We start from the raw sequence: 20,690 nt of genomic DNA on the forward strand, positions 1-20,690 counted from the left end.
GTATTTTAATAATTTAACAAAATAAAAATTTCCATGCTACATTTAACTTCCAACATTTTTTTCCCATTAAAAAAATCAATTATAAAATTGTGATTGCATAACATTTACATTTTTTCTTACGCGCGGAGGGCAGCATATGGTCTCTTGACAGCCCTACTCTAAAAATGTCCATAGGTGTTAATGTGACTAAAGGGGAAACAGGAGGCCTGGCATGGTACAAAGTATTTTTTATTATAAATGTTGAAAATACTACAGTACATTTGAGGTTATACTTCTTAAGACAGCATACAGAAACACGGTAACAAAAATAAATATATCTGCACTGTGAGATATGCATGGATCTAAGTATGTGAGTTCTATTCTGTCAGATTTGACTGAGAACCAGTCGGTGAATTGGGAATACATGGGAAGCCATCATTATTACCTTAATAACTAAGTTTCGTGGTAGTCAGCTCAACTAGTCACTACATTACTTTATTAGCAGGAGAATGGCTGGAGTAACGTTATACTAGGCATATCCTCTTGGGAGTCTTTTTTTTTTTTTTTTTTACTCCTTTACAGAAGTAGTGGCATCTCAGCCAAAGCCCAAATGGCTATGGAAAGCTGCTTGAGCATTTATTAAATATCCTTGATATCCAATCTTTGGGCTATTAATACAAAATTTGAAGGAAAACAGATCAATGCTCAAAAGCTGTGATATCCTTGATATCTAACGTCTAGTGCACTAGTAGATGGCGGCTACAGACGATTTACATTTACTTTTGAGGTCCATGCACTAGTATGCACTTTACTCCCACTGGTAAGACAATTCAGTGTACTAGTAGAATGACTTTTGGCCTAGTAGTGCCTGGTTCTCAAACGGTTTTATGAAACGCATCAGCATTTAATTGATATTTTTAAATGCTCACACGGTCTTGATATCAAAGATATCCAATAAATGGCTTTCCATACTAGTAACCTTCGAGTCAACTAGTGCACAGTTTTTCTTTGAAGTGGAGAGGACAAAGAGCATACTCGTACAAGTACCTTACATCAAATAAATGCTCCGAGCGAGGCTTTCCGGCATCATCGGCCACATCACAATTTTTTCTTTTTTTTAGCTTAGCTGAGGAGACTAACAGCTCCAGTGCAGATACACAAATAGAGGCACAGTCCACTAGAAACAAGCCTCTGCTAAAGATTGTCACGTTAAGGGAGCATTTGACGCGGGTCAACTCATGAACCAGAAACCTAACAAGACACGTAAAAATGTCAAATACTGCGTGTTCCGTTTACGTCCACAGTTTCGGTCACTTTAGGAATTCAGACAATAGTAATAAAAAACAAACAAAATAGTGGAACCAGGAGAAAAAAAATGCCATTAGTATTGAGAAAAGTGCCACAGTTGGGCCACAAAGTGTTCATTAGTTGATCCTTCATTTTAGTGCAGGGATGGGGAACCCTGGTCCAAAAAGTCCTCGGAGGGCCTTATAAATTTATGAGCAAATACAACGTGTCGAACATTTCTCCAAAAGGTCCTCTGAGGTTTGATTTTCTGTATATGGCCCATACGGTGCTGCAGGCTCCCCACCTCTGCTTTTTTTAGTGTTTCTTCATTGCAGCAGTTTCCTTCTCTTCCCGGATTGTTGAAGCCAGCGTGTGTATATACACAGTATGTACACGCTACTCACAAAAAGTTTGTTATATTGGGCTTTCGTGCGGAATTCCACCATGAACCTAAAATGTACTCTAACCCTTACAGGTGAATCGAATTGAACCTTCTCTAAACTTTAAAATGCACATGTCAAACTGTTCAATGTTTTAATACTTTTTGCACAACCTGCATTAAGAAGCTGACGGTGAGAGTTATCCTGAAATTGTACCCAAAAGCCCAATATATCAACCAAGTAGTGTATGTGTGTGTTAGTGTGCATGTTGAAATGTGCAGGAATCCTTAAGCGAGGCTTCTCTGTCGTGGCTTTATTCGCGGGTACAGCTGCAAAAGGCAAAAAAAAAAAAAGATGACAACCAAGCATTAAAAATGCAAATGGGGGGTGCAAGAAGTGATGAACAAGACCTCTTTACAGTCTACTTTTGTCTTTGTGAATCCTGAACGATTAACAAGCCAATATTGAAAACGACCAAATTTAATCTAAACTGGTTGTTTTGAATGAAAATAGCTGACATTTACAGTCTTTGACGCTATAGTTTAAGAATTTTTTTCCTGATTCTATTCATGACAGCTATGCCGACCAAATTTCATGTTGCTCAGCAAAACTCGCTTTGGGGGCTCCGTTTTGGTCTTACCCCTAGTAGGTTGCGGGGAATGTAGCCCTCTTCGTCTCCTAGGCGCGCCCACCACCACTCAATCTCGTCCTCGTCTTCCCTGCGGACCACCGTCATGCAGTCCCCCTCGCGGAAGGACAGCTCGTCAGGATTCTCCCCCGTGAAGTCCCACAGGGCGTAGACCACGCCCCTGTTCATGATGCCCATCTTCTCTTGAACACCTGGCCATAGAGGGGCACACAAAAATGAAAATTTGACGTATCAACCTATATCACATCCATATACATATGATAATTATATATATATAAAAATATATATATATATATTAATTATATTAATTAATTAAATATATATATATATAAATTAAATATATATATATATATATATATATTAATTAAATATATATATATATATTAATTAATTAAATATATATATATATATATTTAAATAATTATCACACTGATAATTTCCATTAGCACGTCTATGCTGTTTTGCATTATATGTTAGCACAAAGCTATCACTTATTATAAGGGTTCAGTTTAACATTTTGATGCGTAAAATTTAAATATGCAATGTTGATTTTCTTTGTTTGCATATGTTGCTTCTCATAAATTACTTTATGGCCTCTCGATAATGCGGGTGTGTCAACGAGGATTCACTGTAAAAAAAAAAAAGAAGTCATTTCCAACTGACCGTAAAGGAACTGGGAGCACTGGGTGTAACCTTCCTCCATCTCCTCGCACTTGTCGGCTGCCGTCTGCATGTCGCTGTATGTCGTGTTGAAGACGGCTGCGGCCGACTCCACCAGAAACTTGCATACCTGAACGTTGTTACAGGAGGCGGCGCAGTGAAGAGGCGTCCTGAGGTCCAAGAAGAAAAGAGACCAAGTCAGAAATTGTATATTTTGCTTTTTTTCAAGCTTCATGTAATTTTTTTTAAAATTTCGCTTTTAGAAAAAGCAAGTGACAATGATAAGTTTTTTTTTTTTTCAAACCAGCCAACCTGACTCCAGCTCCTGATGTCAAGGCGCATTTCAACATAAAAGTAATATATAAAATATGTAAAACCAGTTTATTATTGATATTATTTTTGAGAGAGCTCAGTATTGCTCCTTCGGTCATCTTACCGATTCAACATGTCATCTCTCTCTTAAAAAAAGAATAATAAAAAAAAAAAGTTTATTACATTAGGTTGTATTTTTGTATTTTACGTACACACAGTGCTATTTTTCTTTATTGAAAATATAATGAAAAAGCAGGAAATTAAATCAGGTCAAGGTACCACTTAAGAATTTGTTCCTTCACAGATAATGTGAAAATGTGTCCTTACAACATATATGCAAATATGTATGTAAAATATTAATTTATAAGAATAATATAAAATGCTAATTTGTTACGACAAAATACATAAGTTTTCTAAAATGTAAAAAAATTGTCATTTTGGAGGTGGAATTCCATGTCATTTTCAAAGCTCGTTGGTATAAAGAGAATGTAAGCAAAACCAAGAAGAAAAAAAAGAAAAAAAAAAGAAAACAAGTACATTTTGCTTTAAATAATCTGTCATTTGCTATTTCTCTAAGTGACGCGGGAACCATTGATTAAAAAGGAAAATCTGATTTCGTCTTGACAAACTAACTCACCAGCCGTCACTGTCTGCAGCGTTGACGTTGACGCCATACTGGACGAGAAACTTGACAATCTCCGTGTGTCCGGCGCACACGGCGTTGTGTAGCGCGGTGATGCCTTCGTCGTTGGGCTGGCTGGGGTCCTCCACCTGAGCGGGGGGGGGGGGTGCAGTGGGGTGGGAAATGTCAAGCCTGAATCCCAAACAGCATTATTGGTCTGAGCGTTTTTACCTCATAAATAATTCTCTGGACCAAATCGAACTCTCCCTCCAGAGAGGAGTCGAGCAGGAGGGCCAGCGGGTTGAACTTGACTCTCATGTTGTGGTCGATCCGTTCCGAGCCTTGTTTGCGCAGGTTGGTCCTTTTGCCCTTTAAGAAAACGACCGCAACAAAAACAAGTGAGTGTCCTGCAAGGTTGTCCGTTCTTTGCCGCGTTCGCGCTCACAACTGAGAGAAGAGGGCGGGATGTGATTCTGCACAATTAAGCCGAGACTCAAGAAACAACTTTGCCTCTCTTAATTGGGCGTTATGCAACCTGATTAGCCGGACAAAGAAACGAGACGGCGGGGGTCAAGATAAATAGGCCACAGCATTGATTTCTAATTGGTTGCTTTTTGGGGTAAAACCTACACAAATCCTCCTTTGACGGTGGGGGTCACAAGGACGTGTAAACTGGTGTTTCAACACGGTGTGGTTGAGGGAATATGGAGGCGTGTCGAAACCTGCGAGAAAAGTAGGCTGAAATTCTATGTAGCCTAAGTAGAATAAGGACCGTTTTTATCCAAGAAACAATAGCAGTGCTTGATGGGGATTATCTAATTATATAACATTGACCCAGCTCATTCGGGTTGACTCGAGGAACCAACAAACGGGGCGTGATGTACAAAAACGTTGCGTACTGATTTAGTTTTCTGCTCTTTTTCAAGATAAGGGTGATGAGTCAGTGTTAGGTTTTCAAGACAGAGTCTCGAATTGGGGTTTGAAGCCTTGGTCAGCGTTTCAAATGAGGATTTCAAGCCTGTGCCAGGGTTCCAATCAAGGGCTAGCATAATTTCTAATTAGGGTTTCAAGACAGGTTTAGGATTTCAAGCAAATAGTAGGGTTTTAAAATTGAGCTTGAAGTCTGAATCTGAGTTTCAAGCAAAAAATAGGGTTTTAAGTGCAGGTCTGTATGACAAATTAGGGCATCAAATTGGGGTTTTAAGTCATGGTGAAAGTTTCGAATTAACATTTCATGCGTGAGCGTTTTTTGAACCTGGCTTATTTACTTTTTTCAAAATTAGGGTTTCAAGCCAGGGTCTGAAAACAGTGTTAGTCAGTGTTTCAGGCAAAGGGTGTTTGAAAGTAATGTTTCAAGCCAGGGTTACAGTTTTAAATTGAGAGTGAAATCAAAGTCGGCGTCTCTAGCCTGTTTTAGTTAGTTGGACAGTTAGGGTTTCAAACAATGGGTAGAGTTTCAAGCCACCATGACATTTGGTCCTTACCGGTGGCAGAGCAACCTGACCGGTGACTTCAGGTGCTTTCATATTAAAGGTGTCCTCTCCCAGGCTGTCCTGCTCTGCTCCGCTGGGGTACGGAGGCGGTGGGTAAGGGGGAAACTCTTCCAGGAAGCCTTCCGGCGGCGGAGGGGGAAGTTTGGGGAGCAGGTCATCCAGACCAGCAGGGGGGGGCGGCGGCGGGAAGAGCGCGTCTTCGGGGCGAGGTGCCGGGTGTGACGGAGGAGGAGGGGGGATGATGTGTTCTGTGTCGAGAATGGAGGGTGGCCTGGTTTGTTCAGCGGGTGCTGGAATGTGAACGTTACCAAATGGGGAATGAGGTCCTTCCAGAGATCGTCCCACATCCGATGGGAGGCTCTCTGTACCGCTCAAGGGGCCAGGAAGGTGTGGCCCCACGGATAGCTCCGCCCCCTTTGCTGCTTCACCAGGAAAGGTGGGAGTGCTCGGTGTGATCACTGTGGTCTCCATGGCTGCCAGCGTGGTTTTCTGATAAAGGAGCTTCTGGATGTTGGGCCCCGCGGGTCCCTCCGGCTCCGTGATGGAGCTGCGCTTCTTCAGGGGCCTGGGGGCATTGTAGAGCTTCTTCCTCAGGGCCTCCAGGTCGCCATCGCTCTGGTGCCGGTAGGGGTTGGAAATAAACGGGAGTAGCTTGGTGGGGCTGAGGGGTCGCGGGATGCGCTCTGTTTCTGGTTGGGTGCCCTCGGATGGACTGGGACCCGTGTGACTTGCTCCGTTGTGGTCCACCTCAGATTCGGGTGCCGGGGAGCGACGTTCCACGTAGGGGTTCTCTGGGTGCTGGGAGCCTCCACTGGGAATCACCGGCTTTCCATACACTACAATAGGACATTATGTTAATGATAAGAAACCATGGAAATGTAAGTCCCCGAATGAATAACAAAATCACAAAATCCATTACATGAAGTAATGTGGGCTTGTTTTTTTGTGACAGGCTTACTTACCACTAACGAAGCCGTTGGTGCGTCCCTGGGACCTGTTGAGGGCCCCCTGGATGCCAGCTTGCTGGGTATACATGGAATAGATGGACCTGGTGGCGAGGGTCTGCGGCTTGGAGGACGGCAGCTCCGGGGTGAAAGGCCGCACAGTGGCTGCAGGTGGAGGGTCCTGCTTCGGGGGCAGGGGGAGTGTCTGGCTCTGGGAGGGCGGGAGAGGGACGTGGCCGTGGCTGGGCTGGGGTTGGCTGCTGTGTGGCTTAGCTTTTGGGAAGGTGCCCGTGTTGAGGCCCTGTTTGCCATACGGGATGACATTTGGGCCTTTTGGTTTTGTAGGCACAGGTGGTGGGACCTTGACTGGAGCCTTGGGAGCAGACTACGATGGCAAGATGGTGAAACCCATTACATACACAAATCATTCATTTCTGCAAATGTTGCAATTATATTTGCTTTCTCACCTGAGCATCTCTGACCAAGTCATCACTGCTCTGGTTTTTGTGGAGTGCGGTGGCGGGAACCTCGGTTGGCTCAAACATGGAAAATGGACGCACCTTTCTATCCCTCCTGGGCTCGGTGTCATCTAATCACCAGAGCAGAAAAGACACTGACGTTTGCATGAGATTTAACTTATATGCAGTACGAGTCAAACAAAGCTGAAAGGAAGTCACCATTTTGTAGGCATATTGTACTATGGCTGGGCGATATGACCATTTTTTTTTTTTTTACAAAAACAGATTTCCAACTTTGTTTCCCCCCCCTCCTTGGCTTATAGAAAACTGACACTATTCAAAACAAGATTTGCTTTGTCTTTTTCAATTTGTATTTGCATTATTTGTCCTGATACCAAACAAGCTTTGAGACCTTTTTTCTAGCAAAAAATAAATTGTTGTATACTTTAATTTTAATTGCCCTAAAAAAATAAAAAAAAAACAGTTTTTTTTTAAATAATTTTTTATTTTTTATTTTTATTTTTTTAAAGGAGAGCAATGATGATGTCAAATCGAATGAACAATACTGAGCTCTCCTGAAAAAATATATATATAAAAAAATAAAAATAATAATTTTAATTGCCCTGCCCTACCTTTTATAAATGGATGTTGTTACCTTGGTCTTTATGGGAGTGAGACGTCATCCGTGGGAGTGTTGAAGAAGCTGGAACATGGCCGTTCGACTCCAGTTTTGATGGCTGGTTCCCTGAAGGATACACATGAGCCCATGTATGAATAATAATTAGAGGCAGTTTGCTGGAGAAGGCACGTTTATTCAGGATTTTCCTCATTGCAAAGAAATGTTTTACACGTCTTTTTTTTTTATACAAATTTTGTTAGCTTGTGGAATAAAGATTTCTAAATATTTTTTTAGCTTTGGATAATAAATAAGCTCAAAATATTTTTAGGTTTTTATTTTTTTAATTATTTCAACTATGTGCCACTTGGACCGGCCAGTGATCTCAACCACACACAACCTCACTTTAAGGCAGACATTAGTGGGGAGAAAAGCTTCAAAAGCACTCATCAAAAGAAAACCAAAATAAAAATAAATAAAAAATAAATGAAAAAAATAAATAAAGTGAAAACACCAATCTTTTCTTCTTCAAAAATAATAGCTATGAAAGCCAGTGTGAAGCACACACACACTTTTTCTACCTTTTCTCTTGGCTCGAAGTTCTTTAAGAGGCTCAAGTAAGAACATGGCTTCTGAGGAAGATGCATTCCAAAGGGGGAAAAAAATAGAAAAAAACAGTATGACTTTAGAGCTGGACATGTTAGCTGGTGCTTGAAAGGGCATAAAATGCTACAATAGTCACATGCAATAAATACGTTTTCAAATCCAAATCCGCTGCTCGGTATATGAATGCAACATTGCTGCTTAAGGGAAGATTTATATAAGTCCTGGATATGGAATAAATTTCCTTACCCTATTCAATGGAAAATTCTTACACAAATTTTCAGCTTTACAAATGCCATGTCTGTCTATGTTGACAACACATTTGGTGTCCATTGAGGGGAGGCACTATATTTTAAATATGAAATGAATTGTCAGCCTACAAGATACTGAGGCTCTGATTCAAGAGTAAGTCAGCTTTCCCCCCCCAAAGAAATAACCGGGGATGGCGCAAACATTTGTTTTACAAAGCTCAGCTCAACAAGTCACTGCAAAGCAAGTCAAGAAAGAAAACAAAGCTGTTTTGAAAGCTGATGATGAACAGAAACAAACACGGCAAACCAGGAGGTTAACTCGCTACCTTCTGAGCTCAGAGTGACGTCACAAGCATCTGAAGTGTCACATTTCTCTGCTCCTGCTGGGGGGCAGTGCAGTCTGGTTAAATGTCAAAAGTCTTGTAGATTTGTCTATATGTTCACGTGTCATTTTTGACTAGTTAATATGGTGCTGGGCAGGTTTTTATACTAATGAGGCACATTCGATTTTTGGGTACGGATTCTTGTCCGGAAATTACGGTAATGCAACAAATATCGCAGAACTCTTGATAATGTTAACGCTCATTGGAACAGATTAAAGAACGAATGGAAAAGAGAAGGAGGGTCGCAGTGGTTTTTGGTCTTTAGATCTGCATCCAATGTTCACTCACCTGTTGCGGCCTTGCTCTGCAGATCGTGCGTCGGCAAGGTGGAGGTGCCGTCCGGGTAGGCTGGTTTTACAAGCAGCTCGTGTCTGCCCGAGCCACCGCGGGGCAGCGTGGACGACTGGATGTACGGGCCGACTGCTGCCACACGAGATGGACCGCCTGGCTGTTGTTGACTTGCTGGGCCATCGGAAGGCACCTGGGGATAGGGAGAATTTTTTTTTGATTATCATTTAATATTCGGACATCCTATATGAAGTGGAGAATAGCCAAGGAAAAACTGGTTAAGACTCCAGCACATCAAATAGAATGACAATGATTATTCATAATTACTATGTTTTGGGAAAACATGTGGAGCATGCTGAGGTTGACGCCATTAAATACAAGAATGCAAACATTTTATGCTATGTATTGTTTAAATAAAAACAACAAGAAAAGTAAAGTCCATAGCTACGCTAGTTCACAAGCACCGAAACAATCCAACCCCCCCCCCAATAAACGCCCTGTATTCACTGCTGTGTAAGGAAATTTTTACTTTACTTAAAGTAAATTACTATAACAATGTCAAAATGTCAACATAGGTCCATGAAAAACTGGACACAGGTGGCGCCACTACACCTATCACGGTTCTATTTAAGAGCCACTAAAACTTGTTGCAAGTCAAACTGCAGATATCAGAGGAAAACAAGGAAGAGATGATCCTGCGCCAACGCTAGTTTTGATTACCTGAGGATGTGTGTCTTTTGAAGCCCTCTCTTTACTCGGATAGCCATTCTTGGGAGAACAAAAGCACAAACATGCAACAGCAGTTCACAATAAAAAAACAACAACAACAACACTGCCCCTCTTTTTAGTTCCTATGAAGTAATATACCACCCCTGCGCTTAGATTCTGCTGAACTAGCTGACTCACAAAGGAAGACCAGCTTCAGTGAGCTGTGTGTGTGTGTTATATGTCAGCCACGCAGTGGTTGTTGAGCTGAGCTGGAGGAGAGAGCAGCTTGGGATGGATAAAGTCTTTGTGTGGGTGTGAAAAAGGCCCGCTCATTGTGATTCCGGGCAGGGTGGGTGAATCACCTCCTTGCAAGAACCTTTTCTGGACCTCCCGTCTAAATGAGACACTAGTCCTACTTTATTGTGCATGCAAAAAAAAGGGCCTTTTCAAGGAAAAATATCCTTCAGAATGATGATAGAAAAGTGTATTTCAGTTCAAAAAATGAAACAATTCTGAAAGATTCGTTGGACACAAAAATAAATACCTTTTTCAAAATGCCAATTTCTGGCTAACTTCTGCTTTTTTTTATGCGATATTCAAAATTCTTAAGATGGTGAAAATTGAGTTTATGCTAGCTGTAAGCAAACAATCATGAAATGTTACTTGTAATGAGTTTCACTTTAGGTTTTACATAATATTCAAATTTATTGATAGGCACCAGAAATTATCCCTTCTGTTGAGTTAATGTTGGTGAAAAAAACATGACCCCTGTGGATATTTACTCATGAATAAAAATAAAGAATAAATAAAGGAATAAATACATAAAAAACACCATTACTAACTATTCAGTCAATAACAATAAAAACTAGATGGACTTATTTGCAAATGTACAAATAATTTTAAACATTAAAATGTAATACTGTATTTAAAAAAAATCGAATTTATTTTTTATTTTTATTTTTCGGGGAAAAAAAAATCTAATTTAGAAAATGCCAATTTGGCCTACAACTGAAGAGTTAATATCTACAAAATTCTTTGGGCCTCTACGTACTATAAAATAATCACATTAGTTAAGATTTCATGTAGAACAACTGACACAAATAAGGTAAAATATAACTCATAATTCTTAATGTATTAGCATATAGAAGAATCAAATCTCCAATCATGCCATTTTGGCAAAAATACAAACATTTTGTTCTGAAGACAAATTCTATTTCACACTTTCCTTAAACAAGGGCGTGATGAACGTATATTCCACATTATACATTTAACAAATTCATTTCTCCATCAAGTCTTTCCTAAAATGTTTTTGTTTTCCTTTTTAAAAAAAAAAGATGGTTCCGTGCCCTTTAAGGAAAAATAGTCAATCTCGCCCTTTTCCTGTTGCAAGCCAGAGTAGATAACATCTCCCCTGACATTAAGGTTTGTCTGCAATGTCAGCAGGGCACTTGTAAGTCCACTCGCATGTTACGGAGTTGTTTCCCTCCAAATAACAGACAAGCAGAAGTGGAACACGAGTGGCACAAACAGCATAAGAGTCTCACGTAGAAAAGCAAGTAGTGTTCTGTGCTAATATCGCGGTTCGTCATTTGCCTTCCTTGCTATATTACAAATTTTTAATACTGCTTTCAAACATTCTCTTTATGAAGCTTTTGACTCTGAGTCTGAAACTGCTACTTTAACACACTCCCTGTGTGTTAAAGTAGCAGTTTGAAGGTTTCGGGCTCTTTGATCAAACATTTCAGTGTCATTTTTACATTTAATTCCATCTTTTAATGTGTTTGTTTAACGTGTCAGTTTTATAGTAAAGTACAACTAGGAGCGACAAACAGTTTGAAGCAAGCACCACCAGTTACTGGCACATCTTAATAAGCCTTAGTTTAAATGTGTGTGATTTTATATGGTTTCTCTATTTCATGGATTTCCACCTATCACAGGTGGTTCTGGAACATAAATGGGCTTCACTGTACAGAATACCTCTCTGAGTATAAGAGTGTCTGAGAGTTTAGTAAAAAAAAAAGAAAAAGGGGGCCACTAGAGAGTGATAGCACTCTCTAGTGGCCTCTTTTTTTTTTTGATCAATGATCAAGAGCATTCCTGTTTGTGGTCAGCTCATGACCTCAATTAAAAATGGTTGAATAATGCATGTGATTCTTACAGGTACGTTCTCCTTCTGCTGCAGTGCCACTTTCTTTTTCCACAGCCGATCACGGAGCTCGATGATCCTCTTGTCCATGGCAGCCGCCTCCATGTTGCGCTTGTTCAGGTTCTCACGCTGCTGCTGCAGTTTGGAGTTTTGGTCCTGGTTGAGCTTGTTCCTCAGCTAAGACAAAAAGAGTTCCATCAGACTTAAGTTACACTTTAATGGATATGGCCTTAAAGTAAAATCTTTCTCCCCACAAAAATCTAATTTCCAATTTTAACTGTTTTTATTATTATTATTATTATTTTGAACAGCATTCATTTCATTTGTTTTATTTGTCTATGACTTGTATTAAGAGATGGCATGTTTCATGTTTTAAATAGTATCTGTCAGTGTATGATGTCCCAAGCTAAGTGGCAGATTTTTTTTTGTATGGCTTGGCTGGTCGACATTGTCTATTGCCATCTCTCTCTCACATTCTTTTCTAACGGCGACTTCGCAAAAATAGTTTCACCTCAAAAGCACATATCTGTGGTCAAAAACAAAAATAATAATATATATATATTTTTTTTATTGACCTATCTATTCTATAAATTGCCCAGTCAAAGCTGTGGCTTTGTTTGCCTTTCCAAGTGCACACCTGTAGCTCTTTGTAGAGGCGGTCCAGTTCAGCCACGGAGCTCTGGTTGTCATGAAAGTTGTCTACTTTTCCACTTTTGAGCAAGTCCAGCTGTCGGCTAAGGTCCTCCACCTTGGACGCGGCCATGACCAGCTCCCTCTGCTTCTGCTGGAAGAGGTTGTTCATCTGCTCGATTTCCTCCACTGCACAAAAACGGAAACCCCCCCAGCGGGTGAGGGAACAAATATAATTGCAATTGTATTCTAAATTCACATCCATCGTAGCATATTACATCATAACACATCTTAATGGTTTCAGAATCTTACCGAGTTTGCCGTTGCTGAGGCGTTTCTGCTCCACTTGGCCCTTGAGGGCTCGGACCTTCTTGAGGCGACCTTCCTGGTTCTCGATGTTGTCTCGCAGGCGCTGCAGCTTCTCCTGCTCGGAGGCCTGCTGCTGATGGCGCTGCTCCTGCTGCTTCAAGTAGCGCAATCGCTGCTCCTGGTGGCACAGGTGGCAAAAGTACTCACACAATGCGCACTCAAGTAGAAGTACAGATATTTGAATTAAAAAAGGCTCTGAAAAAAGGAGCATTGATTGAACTCTTGAAATTACCGAAAGTCTAAAACAAAAATAAACTTTAATACAAAGCTAAAATGAACGTTTACTGTCAATTACATGCCCATTTTGTTAACTTCTACGCACTCAAAATACTTATTGTGCTCGTAATGAGAATACATTACATCGTTGGCGCGACTTTTATACGATCAAAACACAAAAGTGTTTCCTTATGAAATGTGGAACAAATAAATGCTCAATTCACTTTATAGAGCACTTAAAAACAGGAGCTGGAACCAAATGCTGTACATAAAGTAAAGATCAACTTTCTTCTTTTTTTAATTATGTATTTTTCTTTCAAAACATAAAACTAGTCAGTGACATCAAAACACACCAGCAGCGACTCCGTTGTGTCTTTATGTTGGCTTCCTGCCGTTCCGCCATTGGCCTACTGGTGGTTTCAATCTATGTTTTTCAGATTACACGGATAATGTTTTAAACGCCAGGATCTGGTGGGTTTTTAGGCTGGCATAAGACATCACATTCCACCCGAGTCCTTGTTATTGCTACTTGTGACTCAAGTAGCAAGAACGTAGATTGTACTCTAACACAAATTAAGAAGACAGGAATGTTATTTACTAGCATCAAGGGGATGCTTTTGTATCATCTATTTTGACATGAACATGAGGGGGAACAGTTTTGAGGCCATGTATGCCGATGGGTAATTCCTATTTGTTGTCATTCGCGAGTTCTGATGATTGCTTCAAGGTACAATTCTTGGCTTTATGCACAGGTTTACATAAATGGCGGCTTGCGGAAAGAGATAATTGAAGGTTTATTAAAACCGCTTATCAGTCTGTAATAGCGAAAGGGTGTAATTTGAAAAGGTGCCATACTATCAAATCTTGATTTTATTTTACTGTGGTTTGTCTGAGAGCATGAACAAGAGATCTGACACGTTTTATGAGAATTCATGAGGGCTCTGTCTTAGGCATCTAAAATTCGAAACAATTCACCTGCAGCGATTCATCCTACCTGCAAAGGAAAACCTCCTTATCTTAAAATTGTCATTCTTTTTTTAACCACAGTCCTCCTTTAATCCTCTTTTCACTATTCTTCCATCCGCTTGCTGTTACTTTTATCAGCACCGCCACTAAAGCTCTTCATCCTGCATATCCAATCATCTCTACCAGCCCCAGTCTGGACTTTGATCTTCCGACTATTATGCTGGTTTGTACCTTGGAAGCGAGGAGTTGCTGTTGGGCTTCGATCTGCTGCTGCTGCCTGGCTGCCATCTCCTGTAGCTCGGCTAAAGTCATGTCCATCCTGGGAGCTGACACCTGAAAAAAATTATTCAAAAATACTGATTGCAGATAATGAACACATGGCCGACGTCGGGCAAAATCCTGATACCTCCAAAATCATCACTTTTCAGGATACCCCAAAAACATGATTTTGGTTTCATCATTAAAATTGCACTGTCTTACCAAATTGCAAGTACATAGGAGGTTTCGGTCCAACACCAGCGACACATTTATGATACCTTTTGAATTTTAGTGCATAGCGGAAAGTGAAAGTAAAAAAACAACAAAAGCCTGCCAATTTGTGGGATAAAAAGCATTAAAAATCAAAGGCTTCCATGTTAAAAAATTTACTTACTGGTAAGTTATTATCATGGCAATGTTTGCACACATCTTAATATTGTTTTAAAGGGAGAACAAAAACGTTCTGGAATGAGAACAACTTGAAAGTCAAGCAGACTTTGGAGGTTAAGTACATGAACAAGCAAGTCTTTGTACACATGCCCCCATTTAAATTCTAATTTGCATTTATATTCGGGATTAATTAGTTCCCTCGGTGCACAGTATAGAGAAACAAGATAGTGGGTCACATACTTTATGTTAACATGATGTGCTTCAAAGACAATAGCAAGTCAGTGGTTTAGTCAGACATTGAAGCCAATGTGGACTTAATGAGGGACGAACATGGGGGTTTAGTTTTTTTTTTTTTACCATCTAAAAAAATGTATATACCTACTCTTTTTTTATTTTTTTATTCCAATTATATTGTCATAGCAGATCCTTCTTACTATCTTCAAACAAACTTTTTTTTAAATAATTGGATTAATTCTTCTTTAAAAAGTAAGATTGGTACTCACCCCATTCTCAATCCTTCTATCAGTAGGACCTTTCACCCCATTTCTCTTTGGTTCTAAACCTCTGGACCCCCCTAAGGAAACAACATGGTAGAACACCCAGTCAGACATGAGTATACGGAAAAGGTTGGTTTGTTTAATAACAGTAATTGTTCCCCTTTACAGGCAGCTCAGACCGTCGCTACAACAAAGGCGCATACGCACACATTACTCTGTTATCTCGCAGGTGCTGCAGTAGGAAGCAATACAAAAGGCTGGCTGCCCCGCTCTATGATCTCCCCTTCTCCGGGAAACAACAGCATTCTTTGTGACTGGCAATCTCGGGATTTAACTTCATACATAACCCAGCGGCCCGGTGGGAGGGCCCCGCAAGTACGCATTCACCAAGATGAGGGGTGGGGTAGGCTTATTGACCGCCGGAACAGGTTGCTTACATTTTTACGATAAGGGAGGGGACCATGCAGGCTAGATCCTATAAAGCCCTTCCCAATGACCAAACCCCTTTAGCTTGCATAATAGCTTTGGATGACCAATGACGTACTATTATGCACGTTACTTTGGCAGTCAGGTAAACGTAAGGGCCAAATAAAACGTGTTGTTTTTTTTTTATCCTTACTTATTTGCCTTCTTCATAATTCCTGTCTAATCAGATAAGTGATCCAAATCCATTATCTAAATTAGGAAAGATGACACAGACTACAACGACAAACCAAACAGAATTTCCTTAAAAATAAGAGGAATAGGCATCAAGGGACAGTGTCATAAATACAAGGCAGAGGTGAGCCAACTGTGGGAAAATAAGAGGGGCTAAGATAACAGGAAGAGAAAACAAGCGTCTAATCTCTAGCCCAGACTCAAGCGGTGAGGGGGCAAAAGGGGCTTAGTTACGCAACTAAGGGCTGAGAGGATCGCACACCACCAAAAATACTCAGGTTTTCTGTGTTCTTAAGGAAAACAGAAAGGTAACAAGCTTATGCCAATTTGACCGGGAGACCCTGTGTTCTAATCCCGCTCAGACTGTACAGCAACATAAGGTCTATAGTACGGCGGCGCCTTGGGATACTAGTGACCCGACTTCAGAGCCTTTGGGAATACAAACCATTCATTTGTAAGTTTTTTTTTTTTAAATCTTTGACGTAACAAATGAATGGTGTCAGTGACAACAAGTTAAGTCATTTCAATTTGGCAGATGGTGAGCAATTCTTTGGGGGGAAAAAAAGGCTTTAAGTTGTTCAATGCCACTCCAAGTTTAAGTTGACTAAACATAAAACAATATATTTGATTTTTGAAAACTGTGGAACAACACATGCAGATAGATAATATAAGAATTCTTAATTCTTTATCCTCTGCAAAGAACGACGGACTACTACAGCTATTTACTGAGCTATTCTTTATGTATATCCATATTCCTATCATGCGGTGTCTATCCTGAAACAAGGTATTTTCAGGACACTTTACCAGATAGAGCAATTTTCCACTTCTGTGGAGTGAAGAAACAGGGGGGGGGGGTGCACACACTTACCAGATTCCCTATTTGGGGCTCGGTTGTGACGCAGAAAGAAGCGCACCTCCGCTCTGTGTTGTCCTCTTCGTTGGAGCACATCCAGCATCCGCTCTCCATCCCCTACAGCTCGCTCTGCAACACGGAGGATAGTAACGTTTACTCGGGTCCAAAGCACCAAGTTAACACAGTTATGGTGTCAGAATCAAAGCCATCATTGCCTTCATCATATTGTTCAAATGACCTCAGGGAGAATATGACTGATGCGCTGTCAATTACTCTTGCAGATATAGAGCCAAATAATTCATTACCCATTCAGGAACAATTTATTCAAGCCGTTCCATATCATAACACATTTTCAGTCAAGCAGATGTTGAAAAAGGAGAGAATAGTCTGTATTGCGAAATGACTTTTTGAGCTGTCCCCCTTCACGCTTCTTGTGAAAGTCCTCAAACATGATAATTGGCACAGCATCGCCATGGAAACACAGACGCAACTACCTCCTTCAGCTCCAAATGCTTCTCAGGAATGGATAGATGCTAAATGAGGTCTGGGTGCTTGAGTTTGTTGCAGAGATTATGGATTCCATTTGCATTTGAGAGCGTTAAGGGGTCTTCAGAATGAAATCGCTTTCGAGCCAAACACACAGCTAATATCCATTTAGTTTTTTTTCCCAGAAACAACATAAGCAAGGTAACTCTGGTCGCTCACCGGATCCGCGCCACATTTCTGACAGGTGACAGTCGGCCTCCCCAGCCTCTTTGCACAAGTCCACCACGTCCCGACATAGCGTGTCCGGAGTGATGGGCACCTCAGTAAAATGTTGGTCATTGTTACTGAGGTAAACTGTCAGAAACATCTGAGGACAAAGAGAGAGAAATTACATTAGAAAAACAACTTCTTGAAAACTGTCGAGTCGAGGTACAACTATAAAAACATAAGATCCCGGTGTTCCATGTGGAAGCAACTAGAACAACATGATTCTCTTTAGCTGGCATCTTATTTCAATGTATGTGCATATGAGTCTTGCATCACTGATAGCAGTATCAGCAGGCCGGCCCGCATTCCTCTGTCAAGATAGACATCAGAGGACAGCTTCCAAAATTCCATTTCACCCTGTGCCATGTACCTGCAAGCTAGTGTTGACACGACTGTGACGATTTACCCGGCTTGGCTAAACCCGATCGTCTCGCTTTGAGATAGCTGGTTTTCTGCCTCAATATTGTAGGAAATTACGAGGAAATTACGAATGCATCAATTAGGATTAGAAAGAGGGGAAAAAAAGGATTAGGAAGAGACATGCTAACAAACTGTTGCTCTATCATTACATCAGGGTGTTGGCCATGGTATGGAGAAAAAATATATATTTAAAAAGAAACTGGCATACAGTGAAGCCAAGCATATTTGCAGTTTAGCTTTGGTGAACTCTGGTGGCATGGAACTATGTTGTGTCTAATAAAAGAAAAAAAAGTACTTTGCTGCCATTGTGTGACATCCATAGGCAACTACAAACCTTTTTGGGTGGCCGTCAATTACTTGACGTATATTGCCATTTTGGCAGGGCTCATTTAGTGACCCTTGCGAATAGCGGCAGCCACATGCATGTTAAGACAAAGACTGATTTACTTGCTCTGGTAAATTTCCTTTACACTTGCCAAGTATCAATAAATGTACCCCCATATACAGGGGTGTCTTGATAATATGAGTCAAAGGCAGTTAAGGACCATGAAAAGTGATCCATAACCCTACAACAGATCTACAGTGGGCACTAGATCATTTTTTTAATGTAATATATATTTGACTAAAAGCATGGGACGATGCATACACTTGCACAGTATAGTTATGCAAGTCCTGACAGATGCATATGTATGCACTTATAAATTTCACACTACACTGCTTTTACACTCATTAATAAAAAAAAAATATGTACAGTATTGTCTTTATGTGTACATCACTTTGCACTTAAAAGCTTTGTGCACTTCTGGTAAGACTGCATTTAATAGTGGCGTGGCATGACAATAAAACAGACTCTAATCTAATCTAGTCTAATCTAATGCCTAAGAGGCTTTTGGGCCAACACAGGAATATGCTCTCAGATGTAATCTGATCACACAGTAGGAATGGCAGCTTTGATAAGGCTCAAGTAAAAGCAGTGCAGTACCATACTGCATCAGGCACTGGTTTATAATATTGTACTGCCATGGATAAGTGGCCATCGTGTTACGTCGTTTTCCCTCAATCCCCAACCCCAGGTCGAGCTGTTAAACGGTTTCTATTCTTGGGATGCTGAGGCCTACAGGGGCCACAGTAGGAACACATCATGTCAGCCGGGTCACAGATACAAAAGCGAGTATGCAAGGCAGCCGAAGCTATTAGCCAGAAACAAAAGTATCTGGGTTGTCTTTATACCGGGCGGCGAAAGAGGGCAATTGTGACACAGTTCTAAGTGGCTTTATCCTCCCCTTTTCATCTTCAAGTAGATCAGTGACGCCGGGGGAAGGAGTCACGTTTCCTTAGCAACATGCACGAGTTGTCTTGCACAGCAAAAGGTATGACACAACTAATGGACTGCCCTATTAGGATTCAGATACCCATTGATAATGTGAATCGGCGCGTGAGTCATCGTCGAGAGTAATGCAGCTGGTGAGGAAGCTATAAACAGCTCTGTTCAAATGTCCTCCTCCTGATTGCTCATCACCTTTGTGGCCAACCTGGTGAGTTAGTTATCATGACAACTGCTCTAACGTGTCTTTAGTCAGGATTCCAGCAACAGCAGAGCAGCTGACATCATCAAAATTTCCCAGCAATGTAGGACATTCAAATGACCCTGTTAATATTTGGAGAGTGGAGGAGAGACAACACAGCGAGGGGGGGGGGGGGGGGGGGGGGACTGGTGGGGGGGGGGGCATGGTGCCTGCTGAAAAGCCAATTCCTCTTAGCGCTAAAGTTAATGTACCAGGGCCAAAATGATCTTGTACTGAGCAAGTAAATATTTGATGCAGTACACTGCAGGTATGTGCAGTATGTGCATAATCAAATAAGCCAGAACAAATATTCACATCTCTTTGTGCATGGCTGTTGGCTCTTTCATGACTCAAAAATAAGGCCAATATCAATATTGGGGCTCAATACTCCAGTCAGTATTCCACAACATAAATAGTACTGAACGCCGTCAGAATGAGGCATCAACAAAGAATACTGTACTTTTTAACCAGACGGGACTGAGGGCAGAAATGAAACTTACTGCTGCAGCCAAGTGGAAAATGTGGACTTGTGGAGTTCAGTACTGCAGCACCCAGAGCCGAGCAACGGGTTAGCCTAATATGTTAGCATGCGTGTTAGTTTGCCATTTCGGTGACTATAAATTTTTGTGACCAATAGGCAGCCTGTACACTTGGAAGTCTGACTAATCAGGTAATCAAAATTAGGGGTGAACACAGGTGTCCCGTGATAGTGCGTACCTTTTGTTTTTTTTGGGCCACAGTTGAGTACATTGTTGTCATGTAACGAGTACTATAACTTCATTTCAAGTTAGCTGTCAACTCCTAATCCTTGTTAAATATTATCCAGCTGATTAATAAGTTAATACATTCATGGTTTAAAGGCACGTTATTAAGACGGCGTCTTCAATATTTTACTCTTGGCCCGACAATTTGCATGTTAACAGAACATTTGTCTGAACAGTATGTGCCATTTAAAAAACCTCAACCGGATGAGAGTGTCAAAACAAACAGGAGAACTTACGAGAACTCAGTGCCTTAGGAAACCAAACGATTCAGTGGCGAGCCAAGGACAAGAGGCAAGTGCATTGACCTTAGGCCAAGCGAGAAGGAAATCTATCACTATAACTTTTGATACGAGTTCTATAACACAATCAAAGATGCAGAAACTCTTTCCGTGCATTTTGGACTGATATGACAGCTTCAAAATGACAAACTGGCAATTACAGTGTGCACATGTGGGCTTCAACTCAGCAGGGTTCACTGCAGATACTCTTAAAGCAGAGCCGTGATACGGCTGAGGCATTGGAACCACATCTCAGGGATTAAATTAATCTGCTATATATATATATATATATATT

General features: G+C 40.9%; 1 protein-coding gene across 3 annotated transcripts in view; it reads right to left on the minus strand.

The window, feature by feature from the left end:
- Nucleotides 1–210: 210 nt before the first annotated feature.
- The window catches only part of tp53bp2a (tumor protein p53 binding protein, 2a), a 28,317-nt gene continuing 7,837 nt past the window's right edge, over nucleotides 211–20,690 (minus strand). The window contains exons 3-21 of one of the 3 annotated variants that reach the window (XM_077581611.1): nucleotides 17,321–17,468; nucleotides 16,631–16,744; nucleotides 15,112–15,182; nucleotides 14,192–14,293; nucleotides 12,722–12,896; nucleotides 12,417–12,598; nucleotides 11,792–11,956; nucleotides 9,646–9,693; nucleotides 8,926–9,118; nucleotides 7,982–8,032; nucleotides 7,440–7,529; nucleotides 6,794–6,915; nucleotides 6,345–6,711; nucleotides 5,374–6,218; nucleotides 4,121–4,258; nucleotides 3,905–4,038; nucleotides 2,959–3,125; nucleotides 2,287–2,486; nucleotides 211–1,975 (exon numbers count right to left, since the gene is read on the minus strand). In XM_077581611.1, coding sequence (XP_077437737.1) covers nucleotides 1,934–1,975; nucleotides 2,287–2,486; nucleotides 2,959–3,125; nucleotides 3,905–4,038; nucleotides 4,121–4,258; nucleotides 5,374–6,218; nucleotides 6,345–6,711; nucleotides 6,794–6,915; nucleotides 7,440–7,529; nucleotides 7,982–8,032; nucleotides 8,926–9,118; nucleotides 9,646–9,693; nucleotides 11,792–11,956; nucleotides 12,417–12,598; nucleotides 12,722–12,896; nucleotides 14,192–14,293; nucleotides 15,112–15,182; nucleotides 16,631–16,744; nucleotides 17,321–17,468 — 3,354 coding nt within the window. In that variant the 3' untranslated portion in view covers nucleotides 211–1,933. The remainder of the gene's footprint in view (nucleotides 1,976–2,286; nucleotides 2,487–2,958; nucleotides 3,126–3,904; nucleotides 4,039–4,120; nucleotides 4,259–5,373; nucleotides 6,219–6,344; nucleotides 6,712–6,793; nucleotides 6,916–7,439; nucleotides 7,530–7,981; nucleotides 8,033–8,925; nucleotides 9,119–9,645; nucleotides 9,694–11,791; nucleotides 11,957–12,416; nucleotides 12,599–12,721; nucleotides 12,897–14,191; nucleotides 14,294–15,111; nucleotides 15,183–16,630; nucleotides 16,745–17,320; nucleotides 17,469–20,690) is intronic. The other 2 variants (XM_077581612.1, XM_077581613.1) reach the window with 2 other exon arrangements.

The sequence above is a fragment of the Vanacampus margaritifer genome, chromosome 12 (genome assembly GCF_051991255.1).
Source record: "Vanacampus margaritifer isolate UIUO_Vmar chromosome 12, RoL_Vmar_1.0, whole genome shotgun sequence".
In the NCBI taxonomy this organism is placed as follows: Eukaryota; Metazoa; Chordata; class Actinopteri; order Syngnathiformes; family Syngnathidae; genus Vanacampus; species Vanacampus margaritifer.